Source organism: Neocloeon triangulifer, unplaced genomic scaffold (genome assembly GCF_031216515.1).
Source record: "Neocloeon triangulifer isolate White Clay Creek 2 clone unplaced genomic scaffold, ASM3121651v1 ptg000012l, whole genome shotgun sequence".
Classification (NCBI taxonomy): Eukaryota; Metazoa; Arthropoda; class Insecta; order Ephemeroptera; family Baetidae; genus Neocloeon; species Neocloeon triangulifer.
The window spans coordinates 16217029-16232430 of record NW_026775554.1 but is presented as its reverse complement, the minus strand read 5'-3'; the positions used below and the strand labels follow the sequence as shown (position 1 = coordinate 16232430).

The window sequence follows — 15402 nt, the reverse complement described above, 5'->3', positions numbered from 1 at the left end:
CTTATTTGGCGTAAATGAGAGTGTGTAATGTAAAAGATTCAATTTCCAATATTCCAGCACAAAATAGCCAATAATTTGTTCAATTTTAAATCTTGAAGAATATTTTCAAAATTTTGCAGAAAACTTTAAGTTGCAAATAATATATTTTTATTATTTTTTCCAATTTATTTATTCTTCATTCGATTCAATCATGAATTCACAGCAAAAACTGATATGTACATAAAAAGTACAGAAAGAGCTTAATAATACGTTGAAAAGAGACATAATTTATTGTAGATTAGGGGGTGAATGGACAAAACGGGACAAAAGTGGCTTTTCGCTAGCAAACAACTGCTGCAAACGCAACAAAATTGTTTAACGTTGCCAAATTGAGTAAATAAGGCAGGAATCGCAGAGGATGAATGCGCGTTCACCACGGCACAGACAGCCGCAGACGGCGCAGACGAGTTTTTTCACGATTTTTCCTGTTTCCAATATTTTGTCTCCCTTCTTTTCACGAGTTCCTCGTCTTCTCCCTTCTCCTTCCGAACGCATCACCAACCAAGCAGCTAGGGCGTTTTTGAACTAGCTGCAATTCTCTCTCTTTTCGTCTCATGTAAGGAGGGAAAATAACCAATTTCACTCTTCTTAGTCTAATGATCGGATCTTGATCGACTTGATCGTATTTTATTTTAGTGCGTCCTGCGTCGACTGATCATTAGTCAGCCAGTCGTCCGACTCGTCCGTCGTCCCATATTTCTCAATCTCCTCTCTACAGTGCCAGACGCGGAAAACGAAACGACGCCATCCTCAATCCTCAATGTCTTCACATTCGAAGAAACGACGTTTTTCGCGAGATCCTGCAAGTCCTGCAGCACCGTCACCTGCAAAATGCACAAAAGTACGTATCTGAAAGGCTATTTTTCCAAACGCACATTTCTACAAATTAATGCTCATAATTTTACACTTAAAACGCAGTGTATGAATGTATGAACCGGTATGTACATACATACAGAATCATAATTATCATAAATGAGAGAGCTGAAATAAGCATGACAGTACAATATTTTATCGAATGCAAAAGTTTTTGCAAATTCATATTACATATAGCTATTCTTAATTTGAAATATTTTGTAATGTACTTCTAGGCCCAAAAGAAAATACTGGGAGAGTTGGAGGAAATGGACAAACAGAAAACCATTGAGGAGAGACGCTTCCTGGATTCTCTCGACGGCGCTCAAAGGAAAATGAGATTCATTGAAGATGCTGCCTTTGCAAAACATCCTGAACACTGCTCCTTCCTGGTTGGCAACCAAAAAGAGGTTTTTGCTTTACACATATCTTCCGATCACTACAGTCAATTGCGGTTGATTTATGTTACATATACTTTTTTTACTAAAATATTACCTCGTTAAAATGCAATCAATTATAAATAAATAATTGATAATTCTGATTTTTTCCAATTTAGAAAACCATCTTCCATGCCAGCAAATTAGACTTGCGCTCTGCAAGTGAATATTTCCAAGCTCTACTTCGATGTGAGTTTACTCCACAAAATGGGCAACCCATCAGAATTTCTCACATCAAGCCCCACATCTTCAAACTCGTGATGGAGTAAGTTTAATTGTGCAATTATTTTAGTGTGAATAAATCTCCTTATTCTTTTTAAAGATATGTTCACACCTGCCATCTTCTGACACCAGTGGACTTGAACATGGTTGCTCTGTTGTCTTGTGCAGCTGATGAGTTCCTACTGGAAAAATTGGGCAAAGTGGCCGAAGACTTGATGTACAAACAGTTGACCACCAAAGATGTGTGGCATTACTTTCGACTTTGGCACAAACACAGATTTGTCATGGCAGCATGCAAACAGGTAAAAGAATTTTAGTTGAAAATTGTGCAATTTTATAAAACTTTTTTCTTTTAGTTCTTGGAAGACAATACTACTGCATGCTTGGAAGATGATTCATTTCTTAGCATGAACAAATCTGCAGATCGACTGGTGGAATTCCTGTCTTTGGAGAAAATGAACATCCAGTCGGAGGCGCAGCTCGTAGCTGCCTTTGCAAAACTAGCTTCCAAGAAGGGTGATAGGGTAAGGACACAAATACTAGAATTATATTTTGAAATCATTTTATTATTTTAATTTCTGTACACAGAAACTCAGAGAGAAAGTCCTGCCTCACCTCCGCCTGCTGCTTGTGAAGCCTGAAGATCTTGTGAAAATCTCTGATTGGCTGACAGAAGAGCAGGCTCTTTTCATGGCTTCTCAACATGACCCTTTGCTGAAGACAAAAAGCTACCCTCAACCAGATTCCATCAACATGTCTCGAGAAGAGAGGACCAGGAGTGGTGCTGCCAATGCTCCTCCTGTGCTTGTTCCTCCTCATTTTGCTCCAATTTTCAGACTTCGAGTTTGCAAAAAAGAGCAAATTTAGCTTTTTGCTTCTGAGCAGTACAAAAGTATACTACATACTTTCAAAAATTACATTGACCAATTTGATTTGATAGAGGCTTAAAAAATGGTCAAGGAAAAATGAAAGTTCTTCTAATAATAGTGTGCCGGTAGAGCAACTTGGAAATTTGAATTGTCAACACTGTTTATTTTTAGGGGTTTAGCTGTTTATGCAGTTAATAATTGTTGATATGATTATTGCATTATTTTTTCAATACTTGAACGTTTCTGTTAAAATAAGGCACCAACGCCAAAAGCATAAATTTTTCTCTTATTGCATCAGAACCGCGTCCTGAAAAATGTTTGGGAAAAAAATTTAGAAGGGGAAAAAATCCAAAATTTGAAACCAGAGGATAAATAATTCCTGTTTCTACTCACAAAAATGTTGAAGTGCCCTCTTGTGCATAATTTGCTCAACAGATATATATTTTCCAAATAATTTATCACATTTGTGCGATCGAAGTAACCTTGTTGCATTTTCTGGCAAATTGGGAGGTTTTATTTTAATTTTTTTCTAGATGTGTAACCTGTGAAAAAGCCCAAAAAAATGTCAATGAAAACTTGCATGAAAAAGATTTTTGTTGGTTCTTAAATGAAATATGGTACATCAAAGTCACTGTGTCAATGATGACGTCAGGCTAATTTAAATGTTCCATTAGAAAAATTGTCCTGGCTAAAATTTCATATCCTGCTCAATACATGATAAATACGGAACATGATCATCCTGTATGTGTCATTAGTTGATGTAGGATCATATCTTTTTCATTACCATATCTGGAATTTGTTACAAATAATTCAGCAAGTAGAAATAAATTCCTGCAATTAATAGTCAATTTTAAAATCCAAAATTTAAGTAAATGAAAAGATCTGGCTTTTCCTCACTGTGGAAATAATTTTTTATTAAAAAACAATTGGCTCTACCAGTTTAAGCCTATGTCTGGTACGGTGGTACCCTATTTTGCTCATGAAATAGGATCGCAGACCAAAACTGGTGGAGCCATTTGTTTTTAAATAAAGAACAATTTCTGCAACAAGGAAAAGCCCTATCTCTTCATTTCCATGATCATCTCCTCCAGTGTCCATGTCTTCAAACAAATCCAAAATTTAAGTTGTGACCCTGAAATTATTGTTCTTGAAATCATTTGTTCCTCTCAGTGAATAAAAAAAAATGAAATTTAAAAAAGAGGAGAAATGATAGAAAAATCTTTGAGACGAAAAAAATCTAACATTTTATGTAGTTGTGTTGGTTCAACCATTACACATGGAAACAATAAAAATATTTAAAGTTTGAACTTCAAAATTAAAACCAAAAGTGATATTTTTCCCCCTTTTTTCAACTAAAAAGCAAGTAAAAAATATAAATAATTTTATCTCATCCTTATTATTTTGAAGTATTTACACTTTATGAGAAATTATTATAGCAGGCAGTTGATGCTCGTCAATCGTAACGTTAAGGAAAAATTTGTAGAGCTAACATAGCTCTGTGAAATTTCCCATTATGTTAATTTAGAGCTGTAGCAGTCCTTAACTTTGTTGGGTGTGAAAACTGGAATAAGGACGGCAGCTAAGTCACTTTAGTTACTTAAAAGAATGTGTGTTGTATGTCAGTGGGCAACCTACACCTGGTCTGCGTCTATACCTGTTTACTGCCTGAGTGCCTATAAGTTATATAAAGGAAATGGAAATTTCAAAATCATCTTGAATTTATAGGGAAAAAACTAAACATGCTAGTTGAGGTATTATATAAATTCTTAAAAGTAATTAATATTTTTATAATACATCAAATCTGCACCAAATTTTACTTATATACAAGAAATTCATGAACATGATTCAACAAGTTTCTATTTCTTAAGAAAGATTTGAATTTAGAGTGGGTGATAATTTTTTCATAGTCAAGTTGAAGTTTTTTTATTAGCTGATATGAGAGAGATCAGAGTACACTATGCGATCTCTTACAAGTAAAGGGAGGGAGAAACTAGAAAATTATTTTATCCTAATTTTTGTGCGATTATTATCAAAATTATTGTCCTTCCTTTTCAATAGATAACTTATTATCATCGACTCTAGATAATATTTTTTAATGATTTCCAGTTTATTGTTTGTGATTTTTTTAAATATAAAAATTTTCATTCAAGGTTCTACCATCCACGGACACACACTTCAGGTACCGAAAAAAGGTTTTGATTTTGCATTAATTTTTTTTCAATATTAATTTTAAATAATTCTTCTTCACTTGAAAACTGTATAGTACATAATATTAAACATTTAAAAAAAATTATAATTATATAATAGAGTTTAGTTTACTGTTTTAATTTAATACACTATAAATCATTTTTTTTTTAATTCAAGCTTTTAATAATATACCATATACCAAATTGTTAATACATATCGCATCAGATAAAAATATTCTCATCAACGGCTTGCAAAAAAAAAAAATGAGAGCACGCTCATTAAGTGCACTTAAAAGGTGATAATTGAATTAATCGGCTGTCATTAAAGTTCAAAGTAATTACTTTTTAATAAAGACAAATCGACACCATCTGAGATTAATTTTCTCAATAATTGTTCTATTGCGATAATCGTAGACACTTCAAATGGGCCGACAAGGTGTAAGTGTGCTTATTACGCCTGGCTTGGGAGGAGGGTTTGATAATTGGAAATTGATTTCCATTTGATGCAAAAACCACGGCCGTTTGATGAGCATGATAATTGACGCCTTGTAGTGCGAACAGGCGGCGACATCAAGACAATCGCAACAGCATTATACTGGCCACTCGAAATCTGGCGCGTCAACATCCTTTTTGTGATAAGAGTGTTGCATATAAAAGCTCTACAAACCACCATTTTTCGCAAATTCCACTGAGAACTTCAAAGAGACAGACGCGGAGCATGAAATGTAAGTTACAAAACTTCAAGTTTTTTTTTTTTTAAATTATAATTTTTCTCTTTAAATAAATAGTTTTCCGAGTAGGTGCATTGATTGCACCGCTGGTGCTGGTCCTTCTGGCTACCAATGTGCATTCCAGGGCCACCCGGTAGGAGAAGCTGAGCCAAATTATTAAATGGGAAACAAAATTGTATTTTTTTTATTTTTAGTGATCTAATTATTTTGCCCAGCGGCGGTGGTGGCGGCGGCGGAGGCGGCGGTGGTGGTGGTGGTGGCGGCGGCGGCGGCGGTGGAGGTATTGTAACCAAGTTAATTAATATTATGTCATGAAATAATTTTTATATGAATTTTAGTAATTATTGATTAATTTATAATTTGTTCTTAATTGTACGTACATGTCAATTCACAAAATTTTGAATGCAAATTAATTATACACCTTTACGGGGAAAAATTAAATTTTCCTCGTGTGAGTTTATGATAAATCGGTGTGTGTCCTTTTGTGATTAGCACGCAAAAACCATTGAAAAACATGGGTGCTACATGTAAATGATAACGGAAAGTGTACAACAAATAGCGGATTGTTAGAATTTAGTGGATCAATGATAAGAATTTGACGCCATTGGATTGTAAATCACAGTTAACGCAATCCCCATTATGGCCGTTTTATCATAAAAGCCAATCTAATGTTCAGCGAATTCGTGAACAATATGTCATGTTATAAACGTTAAACGCGTGCTAAATCCACATATAAGGAAGATTTTAATCTTCAACAAATCTATCGACTTCTTGATCATATTAATAATCCAATTTTGCAGGTGGAGGAGGTGGTGGCGGCGGCGGTGGCGGTGGAGGAGGCGGAGGTAAAACTTGCAAAATTGATAAGAATAAATTAAATAAATTGAAAATTGTTCATAAATTGAAACTAATGATAATAATTATCTGCTTTAAGGTGGTGGCGGAGGTAAATTTGCATTTTTTTTCTTCATAAAAATCACTCTGTAAAACTTACAAGTTGAAAATTGCTTTTGTGTTTAGTAAAAGAAAAAAATCCGTTTGGACGTTCCATGATTTATGAGACTTAAAATAATCCATGGAGAGTGTGTGTTGCTTTAATATTTTTAAATTCAAAACGTTAAAATTAAATTTCTTTCTATAACTTCAGGAGGAGGCGGTGGTGGTGGTGGTGGTGGCGGCGGCGGCGGCGGTGGTGTAGGAGGTTCTCTTTATTTTCTTTTTAAAATAATTTGATGTATTGAATTATCAAATACCAATAGACAAATTTAATTAATGTTATATGAGTGATAGTGAAATAAAAAATAATATTGCGCCCACTATAGTTTACTTTATCTCTTCATTGCAGAACAAACAACCCAAGGGCCTGCTACTACTACGACGCAAGGATCAGGAACTACAACGACCACTACGCCGCCAACCACGACTGTGACACCTACGAGTCCTACAACCACTCAAAGTACTACCCCTACTACTCCTAATACTGGCACTACTACAACTGGAACCACAACTACTACTGGAACTTCGGGAACTACAACAACTACTGCAACAACAACCACTACTTCAACAACTACAACTACTAGTACGACAACCACAACCAAGCCAACAACAACTAGGCCTTCTGGAGGAGGTACTACTGTGAATCCTACTAGTCCTCCAAGGTATGAAATTAGCTTGTGGCATAATTTCTTGCATCAAATTTATGCTTTAATTAACTATAGGACGGAACTGCCTGGTCACATTGGTGATCTACAGTGTCTTCTTGCGTCAGCATTGTGTCCTGAAGTGAACTATGATCCATCTGGCGCTTCCATGTATTTGCCTGCGTCGGTGTGCGAAGGCTTCTGTCAGTGTGACTGGCAATCCAGGGCACACTTTTTCGAGTGCCCACCCGGACTGCACTTCAACCCTGACCAGAAGGTGTGCGATTCGCCTCTTACCGCCGGTTGCCGTGTCTTATGATTAAACATTGTATGCCACATTGCACTGACTGGCACAATAGCATTGCACGCAACACACATATTTATCTAAATTTTAATTCTGTTAATACCTAACCCACTGTATTTTGGGGCTCAAGAAAATAAACTACTGAAATAACTTCAAAATTTTATTTTGCATTGACGGGCAAAGTCTTGAAATTTTTACATCTCCGTGTCCGGGCGTTTGGCAACCCAGGCTTTGATAGATGGGATTCCCAGAACTTTCTGTTCCAAGGCTTTCAGAGCTGGATAGTCCTTAAGTAGGTCGTAACCGGCCATGTAGTTCACGTAATCTTGAACTCCCGCCAGCACAATGTCAGCCCAAGTGAGCTTTGTTTGATACGAGTTTAAATTATATGAATTATATTGTTACATATTGATTAAGATTAATTTATTATTATATTTCATGGCATGTAAGAATTTAATGCACAAAAAAGACGAAGCTTGGTTAAATTTTTTAAATTTATAATGATACATCTTAAAAAAACTATTAGACTCTGTTTTCAAAAAAAAAAAAAAAAAAAAAAAAAAAAAACTCAATAACTACAACGCTATTTAAAAATTTTATTGGTTATTGACTTGTAGTTGTATTTAGTTTTTATAAAACCGCAAAATATTAAATATTATATTTAATGTAACTTTCCCAAACGCACCAAACTTTGCTCTTTAATTTTTATTTCTGTCTTATTGCTATCAATTTATTTCATTAAGCCTACAGAAAGCAAGTTAAAATTTTACTTAAGGTAATTGAATAATAAAAAAAAAAAAGAATGTAAAATCTTCTCTCACCTTTCCATTGACCAAATATCCGTTGTTGTCCTTGACTTGCTGTTCAAGACGACCCAGATAGAAAGGTAGGAAAATCTGGAAGGCCTGTTCCTTCTTCCTTTTGCGGGATTCTTCATTAGTGTCGTAGAAGTAAGTGATCAACTCTGCAAATCAGATAACTTTAATGAGTCATGATTGCCAATTAAAACATCAAGTGGCAATAAAATTACGGTGTCTGTAATCAGCCAAAGTGTCCACGGCCGTATCAATGAGAAGCTCCTCCTCAATACTATCGCCTGCAAGCCCAACCTGCTTTGCAAAGTAGCGAGCCATGGCCATACTCTGGTGCACAAGTTTTCCATCAATTTCCAAGTTAGGGATTTTGTTGTAGGGGAAGCCTGGATTATTTTTCCAATCAATGAGGATAAAATGCAATGGTTATCAGATACTTACGGCTCTTATCGCTCCTGAAATCCTCGTGGGTGATGCGGTAATCCTCATACTGGTAATTTCCATAAGCGAAGAGGAAACGTAAGGGTTCGGCCAAAGCCTTGGCATCCACGTAGATGAGTTTAAGTTTTGGTGCCATCTCAAAGCTGAAAATATTTTATAAGAATTAAGTTTACTTTAATTTTTTAAGATTTGAATTCATTTAAAGAATTTTTAGCCAAAATAATTTTTTATAAATTCATATTTTATAACTTAGGCTTTCATTTAAATAGATTTATAAAAAAAAAGAGTAAAGCAAGCATTTTGAGATATTATTTACCTGTATCAGTATTTTCTGCCTAGTTCTTTGCCAGAGTTTTAAAAAGTGAATCGGGTGATGCTCAGCAGCGAGTGTTTATTATCTTATCTCTAAAAAGGCGCTGTCATCTTTCATCATTTATCAAAATCATGAGATCACAGAATCAAGTAATTTTTGTTTTAAGACGATGATTTTCAATATTTGAAGGAGTTAAATTTAATGTAAAAATTCTGATGTGTGAAAATATTTCGTTGAATATTTAGATAATTATTGTGCTGCAATAGCACAAGAAATGACCTGGAAAATAAAACAATAACTTAAAGAAATCTATGAAATTATTAATTGAGTCAATGTAACCTGCTTGCATAAAGGACACTGTCCAGCAATCCGGTTGAACACTGTTTTATTAGAAGGGACGGACTGAAGCCACTGAAGATTTAAATAAATTTAAAAACCAAATTACTTGATCAGTTAAAATAATGTTTACCCCCAAAAGGCACTCCTCGTGAAATTGGCCCCCACAATCTTCACATGTCCTATTCAAACCCTCAGACATGATGCAAATGCTGCACATTTGGCTTTGGGACAATTGGGAGGAGTTCATATCGGGCGGAGTAGGAAATTCTATGTTTAAATACTTTTGGAGAGACTTCAAAAGAGAGTTTTCCACAACACACCACTGGTAGAAATTATAAAATGAATAAATAAACGACCATCAAAATAATATACAATAATTTTTTATACCTCTTTTTTGTAAATTTCAATCTCGATTGGCTTGACTTTTGCTTCTGAGCCGAGGAAGGAAATTTCAGGCAGCAGTAAGGGATTGTATGGGTCTATTGTAACAGTCACAGACAATCCTGTTTCTAGATTAATAATTTGAAGAGAGAATAAATTTCTAAAGCAACAAATAATTATTCAAACCAATTGAAATTTGCCTTCTTGTGTGGCTCTGGTTGGGCTCCACTGGGTCTAATACCCAAGTCTCTTGGTCCAGTTCTTTAACAACATGCCAAAATGTCTGCAAATTTTCAACTTGACGTTTAAGCATTTTGTAGGCTTCAGGCACTGACGGACACTGATATTGTAAGAAATAGATTACCTTTGCTTGATTTACAAGAATTTGACAATACCTGAGCAATTATTTGAACAGCAACTTCTGGCAAATTTGGGCACTTGCACTGAAAGGAGCCATCGGGATTGGCCTCTACCTGCATGCAGTGAGTCGCAACCGCACTCTCGACCTTCAATTCAAAATGACTAAGATTGCTTTTGTCTACGCACTTAACGTTTTCAAATCCAATCGATGAAAGATTTGAGACTACATCTCTCCAAAATTCAATAGGCACTTCAACTGACTTTACAACAGTGGCTTGAACATCCGAACTTTTTGTTATCTAAAAGCATTTGTAGAAAAAAATCAAAAAATTGTAAGTAAAAAAACTTACGGTAAGATTTTGAAGCCAAATTAAAAAATCGTAAAACAGTCTTGACTTGGAGGACAACCACTGCTCAAAACATTGGTAAAATTAATTCGCATTGTATAAATCTAAATTTTATGTAAATTTACCTGTTGCAATTCTTGATCAGAACCTTCCAGCAACTTTTGCAAAATTTTGGACATTTCCTTTATTTTTATGTCTTTGATAGAAGGAAGGTTTGGCACCGAAATGTGCAGATACAAGTCAGCCTCCTAAAAATCATAATATTTAAAATACGTATGTAATCATTAAAATTTATCTTCGCCTAATTTTTTTGAGTCAGCAATTTACAGTGTATTTCTTGCATAAAATAATAGTGCAGCTGTTTGAAATTATTTATTTGATTATGTATTTTTTAATTTTTTATATAATTTCATATGTATACTTTTTTCAAAATAATTATTACGAGTCAATGAAATTTAATATAAAGAAGAAGGGTACCTCCGATATGGCTTTCCAATAAGATTATGTATTTACTTCGCCGTCTTAGCCTTCAATTAGTGGGTTTTGTATAACACAATATTAAAATTATGAACGTAAATTGATTATAAAATAACGAATGCAACGCAAGCAAACAAGCAGCAATAGAATCTAGAGAACTTTTTATGCAAAACGATACACCCTGCTATTTGTGCTTGTTGCCACAAGTTTTTCATCTAGCGTCGAGAGTCAAAGTGAACAATTCCATCATGCAAACTTACTCCAGGGGAAAGGAAGCCTCTGTACTCGCTAAATTGACGGTTGGGTACCATAAGAGGGAATTTGTCCAGCATTTTAGGAACCAAACTTGCAAGTCGAGATCTGTCCATGGTGAGTGGTTATGAACAGAAATAAAAAGTAACGAAACTTCCGGCCTGCTCTCACTCACCACTCACTCATGTGCGTTTGTTTACTTGTTTTGTTTTGAAAATTCACTTTTGCTGCTCCTCTCGCTCACTAAAACGCATGCTCAGTGACCATCGTGAAGTTGTCACGAATTCAAAGATCACTCTCAAATAATCACGGTTAAATTATAATTTAACCGATTATGTAAAATTATTTTTTAACTTCCATTATATTAAAAATTAACAACGCTCTAAAACTAAATTTTTGCCGTTGAAATAATATTAAAGCACACATTACTTGCCATTTCCATGATTTACGTAAAAATTTAGCCAATATCTGGACTGTTTAGCCAAAAAAAGAACCAGTGGTAGAACCGGTTAAATTCCAATTTTTGTGCATTGCATACTTTCAACTGTGCGTGAGATAGCGTCACGATTGTGCACACGTGTACAGGGTACTGAAAATCGATGGCGTAAATAGTTAAACTCTCTAATTAATTTGTCATTTCTAACCCTGCAAGGCCCTTCTTTGGTCGTTGACATCGAAATCACGTGAGACAAATTTCCTTTGCACTATTCAGTGAATGTCTTGAGGCTGCCCGCGATCAGCAATTCCTGCAAATAAGATTTGAAAAGTGTCTTTGCATTGAAACGACTGGTTGTGTGAATCCAGCTGTTTTTGTGCAATCTAATCAGTAAAATCACTAAAATCGTTTCTAATGTCCTATCGCGCCCTAAAATTGGTTGCTATCTTTAAAAATTTCGTTTCTTTCTCGTAATCCAGTTGTTTCAATCATCACTGTGTTGTTTGTTCAGAGGAATTTTCGAGAAGAGTTTTTATACACGTAGGCCACAAAATGTTTATGCGCAGTCACTGCAGTATTTTGAATTAATTTGTCCTTATTTAAAAAAATCTTCTTTTAATTGGAAGACTTCTAATCATTTTTTTTTTTAATTTAGATCTTGATACGTATAACGTATGATGCATTTTTTTCTTTCAAATGGTCAAAAATTATTTTCTTACCTTTTTGCTTTCAAAAAGCCTGCAAAAGAGCCACGTTCGTTGTTTACTTATGGCTTCTTCCTCTTTGCTGTTTTAAAATAATTGAAATGGTGATCTCATCATTTTAATTTTAATAGCATGAAGCTATGTAAATTTTACGGTTGTAACTGAAGTATTATATATATATTTAAGGAAAATAATTATTTGCATCAATTTAGCTATTAAAAAAAACTTATTGCCTTTGTACATTAAAATCCTGCACAAAATTAAAAGAAAATATATATTTTAATGTTGTTAGTGAATCTTCTATATGGTGTAAGATTTTTTTGTAAAAACAATAGTAAGAAAACTTGTCATTCCAGCCATTTGTCACGATGCGCCGCTCCGCCTCTTTCACTGCTGGGCCCAGTGACCACCGACCATCTAGGATTCCAACGCCTGTCGTATCAAAGCCTTCGACCGTGACAGCCACCACTCCTAGTACTCCAACCTTTCGTCGGAGAACTGGTTCTCTTAGGCTGCCCAGTTCAAGTCCTGCTGAAGCCTATTCAGCTCCGCCCATTGCATCTCCCGGTGTTCTAAGGAGAACGGGCTCCATGCGACTACCCAGTAGGAGCCCCTGCTTTGACAATAAAGACGTTTGGGGTGTCGGTTCCGGATCTTGGGGCAAAAGGCAGCAACTTCGCAGACAGCAGCAAGGTGACACGGCGGCCGGACGAACGACTGGGCTTACCTCTCCACTGTCCACAAGAGGGTCTAACACTTCAATCGACAAACTGCACCTGAGTCACCATCACCTCAGAAGACCCTACGAAGACGACGATGGTTAATTTCCATGAAACTATTTTTAGAAAGAAAAAAAAACACTTGATTTTAATATTTTAATTTATCCTATAAATTGTCTCATTTCATATTTTGCTTTTTAACTAAAAAACATCAGTCGTAAAATCTTAAAATCTTAAAATTTTTTTAATTGATTTGGTATTTAAATTTTCAGATCTCTGCTCTGAAGTGAGTTATGACTCTACAATGTCAATGGACAGGACATCATCGAGAAGATATGTGGTCCATTGCCCAAGTGATTTAAAGTCTCAACAAAATGGAACTCCATACCTGACCCCAACACAACGCACGGCCCTACTTAACAAAGAGCTCAAAGTATATCAGCAGTTTTTACATCAACTTTTATTAATTAATTTTTTTTTCAGGCCAAGTTAAAACAGGCTATGGAGGATGTTTCCCTGAGAGATTTGGAAATTTCCCGTCTCACTCAAGAGTGTGTCGAGCTGAGAATGAAACATGCAAGACTGAGCGTCAGTCCGGAGCAGTCGCCCACTCCATCGGGAATAGAAAAGGATTCGTTAAATTCGTCAGTGCACAGCGAACTGCCCGCTGAGTCAAACTCTGTGTCGATAATTAGTGAGGAGGAGCCGAGGGACAGGGCGGAGAGGAGAGACAAAATCACACCTCCCCTGTTATCCGGACCAAAACCCACAAGGCCTGATATTTTGAACTTGAGCTTCACCACCAGTGATGGAATTCGTCAACAACCAGACAACTGTCTGTTTAATAGCATGCCTGTTGTGATTCAGGTACCTGTTTGGCCAGAAGGGCCAAACAAAACTGTGAAGGAGAGAGAAGATGAGAAGTCTGTGATGCATCCAGTGGATGAGAAACCTAAATTGAAGCAAGAAGACTGCACCGAGAAAAATATTAAAACCGCGACTAAACAAGTAATTTTAAATATTGTTGATTTTAAAATTCCATTTAAGTGTGAATCAATTTCAAAATATGCTAAATTTTTAACGGATGTTTTTGTGAGTTTCAGGAATCAGACACGCAAACTGATCCTGACGATATTGAAATGCAGCTGAAAGCGGCGCAAGATGCCCTCATCGAAACCAAAGTAAGTTGCTCATGCACTTGCAGCTATTTAAAAAGCAGTGGATCGAGGATTCAAAAGCAGCTGGATGCAGAGCAGGCTATGATCTTATGGCGTGCAGCTCAGACTCAGGTCAGAGTCAGACAAAGGCCCTAAGCCTGTCTCAAATTTAACACTGGTTTACTGGTAGTCGTCGTCGGACTGCTTGTGTAGATGTTGGCACATGCACCTTCACTATTGGTTGCAAGTATATTTGGTTGCACCAGTGTTATTCTCTTTGCTGCAAAGGATCGAATACATGTCGGATTAAGGACAGCTGGTTGCAGCAGTACTGTACGATTCTCAAAATTTGTTAAAATTCACTAAGTATTCTAGTCTTATTAAAATTTTACTTGTTGCAATTTGATGTTATTCTGTTTTTGGTGATTTATATTGTCTTTTTTTTAAAAATCCAGTGATTTCATTCCTGTTGCAGGTTCAACTTAGTCGACTACGTAAAGCTGCAGACAATTCTCAAGCAGAGGTGACACTGAAGTTCCTCAAGTCAGCATTTTTCCATCTCATAACAGACAGCAGCCAAGGCATGACTCAGGCCACAAAGTCACACTGGAGAGCAATTCAGTCAATCCTAGGGTTTAGTCATGAAGAGAGTCAAGCTATGGATGCAGCTTTGGCAGCTGGAGCGTTTCCTGGCAGCACTTGGTGAATTTCTCTGAAGATCAGTTTTTTCAATAATAAGCCAATGCTAATTAGCTTTGTAATAATTAAGTAAATTGTGATGTCAACAGGTTGTTTGTCTTTCAGCATTTTTATCATATCACTATTGCCAATTGTTGTAAATGGCAATTATACCTTATAATTATATCATTGCAGCTATTGCAGCCACATAGTTCCAAACATTTGAAACCATAATACATATAGTATGTTTTAATGTGTGATTTTTGCCTTATCGTATTGATGAATGGTTAATTTTTTGGCCTATCTATTGGTTGAATTAGGTTGATTTTTTTAAGAACTTAGTTCCTAATATATACAGCAGATAAAAGAAGGAAAAAAATACTTATGTACTCTTTAAAAAAGAAATAAAACTCGTTACAAAATGATCATAGAAAATATTGTATAAATATTTATATACTTTTTTTATACATTTTATACAGAAAATTTTTTAATATTTTATATTGGGGATCATTTACTAGAGATGACCACCCGACTAAAGCTAGCTGGGGAGCATTATCTTCATTGTTTGTCTTCTATTAAATTTTCCACTTTTAATATTAAGTTTGCAAAATTCTTTGGAAATAGTTTATAAAAAAAAATAGAAATCGATTCAAGAACGGCGGGTCAAGTCCTCTAGATGAACTGCAAGAATTTATTATAATATCAA

At 35.5% G+C, this 15402-nt stretch overlaps 5 protein-coding genes and 1 long non-coding RNA gene across 14 annotated transcripts; 4 read left to right on the top strand and 2 right to left on the bottom strand.

The window, feature by feature from the left end:
• Positions 1-458: 458 nt before the first annotated feature.
• Positions 459-3721, top strand: LOC132196971 (kelch-like protein 40). 2 transcript variants are annotated; one of them, XM_059619952.1, is made up of 7 exons: positions 459-595; positions 676-880; positions 1128-1301; positions 1448-1593; positions 1651-1852; positions 1907-2074; positions 2139-3721. In XM_059619952.1, the coding sequence occupies exons 2-7, from the start codon at positions 800-802 to the stop codon at positions 2415-2417; spliced, it is 1050 nt and encodes a 349-aa protein (XP_059475935.1). In that variant the 5' UTR covers positions 459-595; positions 676-799; the 3' UTR covers positions 2418-3721. The 2 variants fall into 2 exon arrangements, with proteins under 2 accessions (XP_059475935.1, XP_059475934.1); XM_059619951.1 differs by having other exon boundaries at positions 559-880.
• Positions 3722-5173: 1452 nt separating this feature from the next.
• Positions 5174-5602, top strand: LOC132197692 (uncharacterized). The gene is made up of 3 exons (XR_009441894.1): positions 5174-5330; positions 5394-5469; positions 5531-5602. It is a non-coding gene; the product is annotated as an uncharacterized LOC132197692 (long non-coding RNA).
• A 373-nt stretch (positions 5603-5975) lies between these two features.
• LOC132196345 (uncharacterized) lies at positions 5976-7792 on the top strand. The gene is made up of 6 exons (XM_059618912.1): positions 5976-5981; positions 6137-6181; positions 6271-6282; positions 6484-6530; positions 6659-6994; positions 7055-7792. The coding sequence occupies exons 1-6, from the start codon at positions 5976-5978 to the stop codon at positions 7293-7295; spliced, it is 687 nt and encodes a 228-aa protein (XP_059474895.1). The 3' UTR covers positions 7296-7792.
• On the bottom strand, positions 7428-8986 carry LOC132197138 (glutathione S-transferase-like). Its single transcript, XM_059620226.1, has 5 exons — positions 8850-8986; positions 8534-8676; positions 8311-8478; positions 8102-8244; positions 7428-7642 (listed from the first exon to the last, which is right to left on the bottom strand). The coding sequence occupies exons 2-5, from the start codon at positions 8667-8669 to the stop codon at positions 7475-7477; spliced, it is 615 nt and encodes a 204-aa protein (XP_059476209.1). The 5' UTR covers positions 8670-8676; positions 8850-8986; the 3' UTR covers positions 7428-7474.
• Positions 8986-11565, bottom strand: LOC132197137 (E3 ubiquitin-protein ligase FANCL-like). 4 transcript variants are annotated; one of them, XM_059620224.1, is made up of 9 exons: positions 11436-11565; positions 10399-10521; positions 10277-10336; positions 9962-10225; positions 9753-9906; positions 9573-9694; positions 9316-9507; positions 9186-9257; positions 8986-9125 (listed from the first exon to the last, which is right to left on the bottom strand). In XM_059620224.1, exons 1-9 carry the CDS (start codon positions 11442-11444, stop codon positions 9096-9098), a joined length of 1026 nt encoding a protein of 341 aa, XP_059476207.1. In that variant the 5' UTR covers positions 11445-11565; the 3' UTR covers positions 8986-9095. The 4 variants fall into 4 exon arrangements, with proteins under 4 accessions (XP_059476207.1, XP_059476208.1, XP_059476205.1 ...); XM_059620225.1 differs by lacking the exon at positions 11436-11565 and adding an exon at positions 11011-11253 and having other exon boundaries at positions 9962-10072; XM_059620222.1 differs by lacking the exon at positions 11436-11565 and adding an exon at positions 11011-11252.
• Positions 11556-15131, top strand: LOC132197136 (uncharacterized). Of its 5 annotated transcripts, none has more exons than XM_059620217.1 (6): positions 11556-11685; positions 12499-12961; positions 13134-13294; positions 13345-13869; positions 13959-14150; positions 14494-15131. In XM_059620217.1, the coding sequence occupies exons 2-6, from the start codon at positions 12511-12513 to the stop codon at positions 14722-14724; spliced, it is 1560 nt and encodes a 519-aa protein (XP_059476200.1). In that variant the 5' UTR covers positions 11556-11685; positions 12499-12510; the 3' UTR covers positions 14725-15131. The 5 variants fall into 5 exon arrangements, with proteins under 5 accessions (XP_059476200.1, XP_059476199.1, XP_059476202.1 ...); XM_059620216.1 differs by lacking the exon at positions 11556-11685 and adding an exon at positions 11735-11978; XM_059620219.1 differs by lacking the exon at positions 11556-11685 and adding an exon at positions 11741-11978 and having other exon boundaries at positions 13965-14150.
• The last annotated feature ends 271 nt before the right edge of the window (positions 15132-15402 follow it).

What these genes read in the sequence shown, in the direction of transcription:
- LOC132197136 (XM_059620217.1), top strand. Translation starts at nt 12,511, where the DNA reads ATGCGCCGCTCCGCCTCTTTCACTGCTGGGCCCAGTGACCACCGACCA. An exon ending in TACTTAACAAAGAGCTCAAA is followed by an intron (nt 13,295 to 13,344) that starts GTATATCAGCAG and finishes TTTTTTTTTCAG; the next exon opens with GCCAAGTTAAAACAGGCTAT. An exon ending in TTAAAACCGCGACTAAACAA is followed by an intron (nt 13,870 to 13,958) that starts GTAATTTTAAAT and finishes TGTTTTTGTGAG; the next exon opens with TTTCAGGAATCAGACACGCA.
- LOC132196345 (XM_059618912.1), top strand. An exon ending in GCGGCGGCGGCGGCGGTGGT is followed by an intron (nt 6,531 to 6,658) that starts GTAGGAGGTTCT and finishes CGCCCACTATAG; the next exon opens with TTTACTTTATCTCTTCATTG. An exon ending in AATCCTACTAGTCCTCCAAG is followed by an intron (nt 6,995 to 7,054) that starts GTATGAAATTAG and finishes AATTAACTATAG; the next exon opens with GACGGAACTGCCTGGTCACA.
- LOC132196971 (XM_059619952.1), top strand. Translation starts at nt 800, where the DNA reads ATGTCTTCACATTCGAAGAAACGACGTTTTTCGCGAGATCCTGCAAGT. An exon ending in CACCTGCAAAATGCACAAAA is followed by an intron (nt 881 to 1,127) that starts GTACGTATCTGA and finishes ATGTACTTCTAG; the next exon opens with GCCCAAAAGAAAATACTGGG. An exon ending in TGGTTGGCAACCAAAAAGAG is followed by an intron (nt 1,302 to 1,447) that starts GTTTTTGCTTTA and finishes TTTCCAATTTAG; the next exon opens with AAAACCATCTTCCATGCCAG.
- LOC132197137 (XM_059620222.1), bottom strand. Translation starts at nt 11,118, where the DNA reads ATGGACAGATCTCGACTTGCAAGTTTGGTTCCTAAAATGCTGGACAAA. An exon ending in ACGAGGAGTGCCTTTTGGGG is followed by an intron (nt 9,258 to 9,315) that starts GTAAACATTATT and finishes TTAAATCTTCAG; the next exon opens with TGGCTTCAGTCCGTCCCTTC. An exon ending in AGTGTCCTTTATGCAAGCAG is followed by an intron (nt 9,126 to 9,185) that starts GTTACATTGACT and finishes TTTATTTTCCAG; the next exon opens with GTCATTTCTTGTGCTATTGC.
- LOC132197138 (XM_059620226.1), bottom strand. Translation starts at nt 8,669, where the DNA reads ATGGCACCAAAACTTAAACTCATCTACGTGGATGCCAAGGCTTTGGCC. An exon ending in TTTCAGGAGCGATAAGAGCC is followed by an intron (nt 8,479 to 8,533) that starts GTAAGTATCTGA and finishes AAAATAATCCAG; the next exon opens with GCTTCCCCTACAACAAAATC. An exon ending in TTTGGCTGATTACAGACACC is followed by an intron (nt 8,245 to 8,310) that starts GTAATTTTATTG and finishes TCTGATTTGCAG; the next exon opens with AGTTGATCACTTACTTCTAC.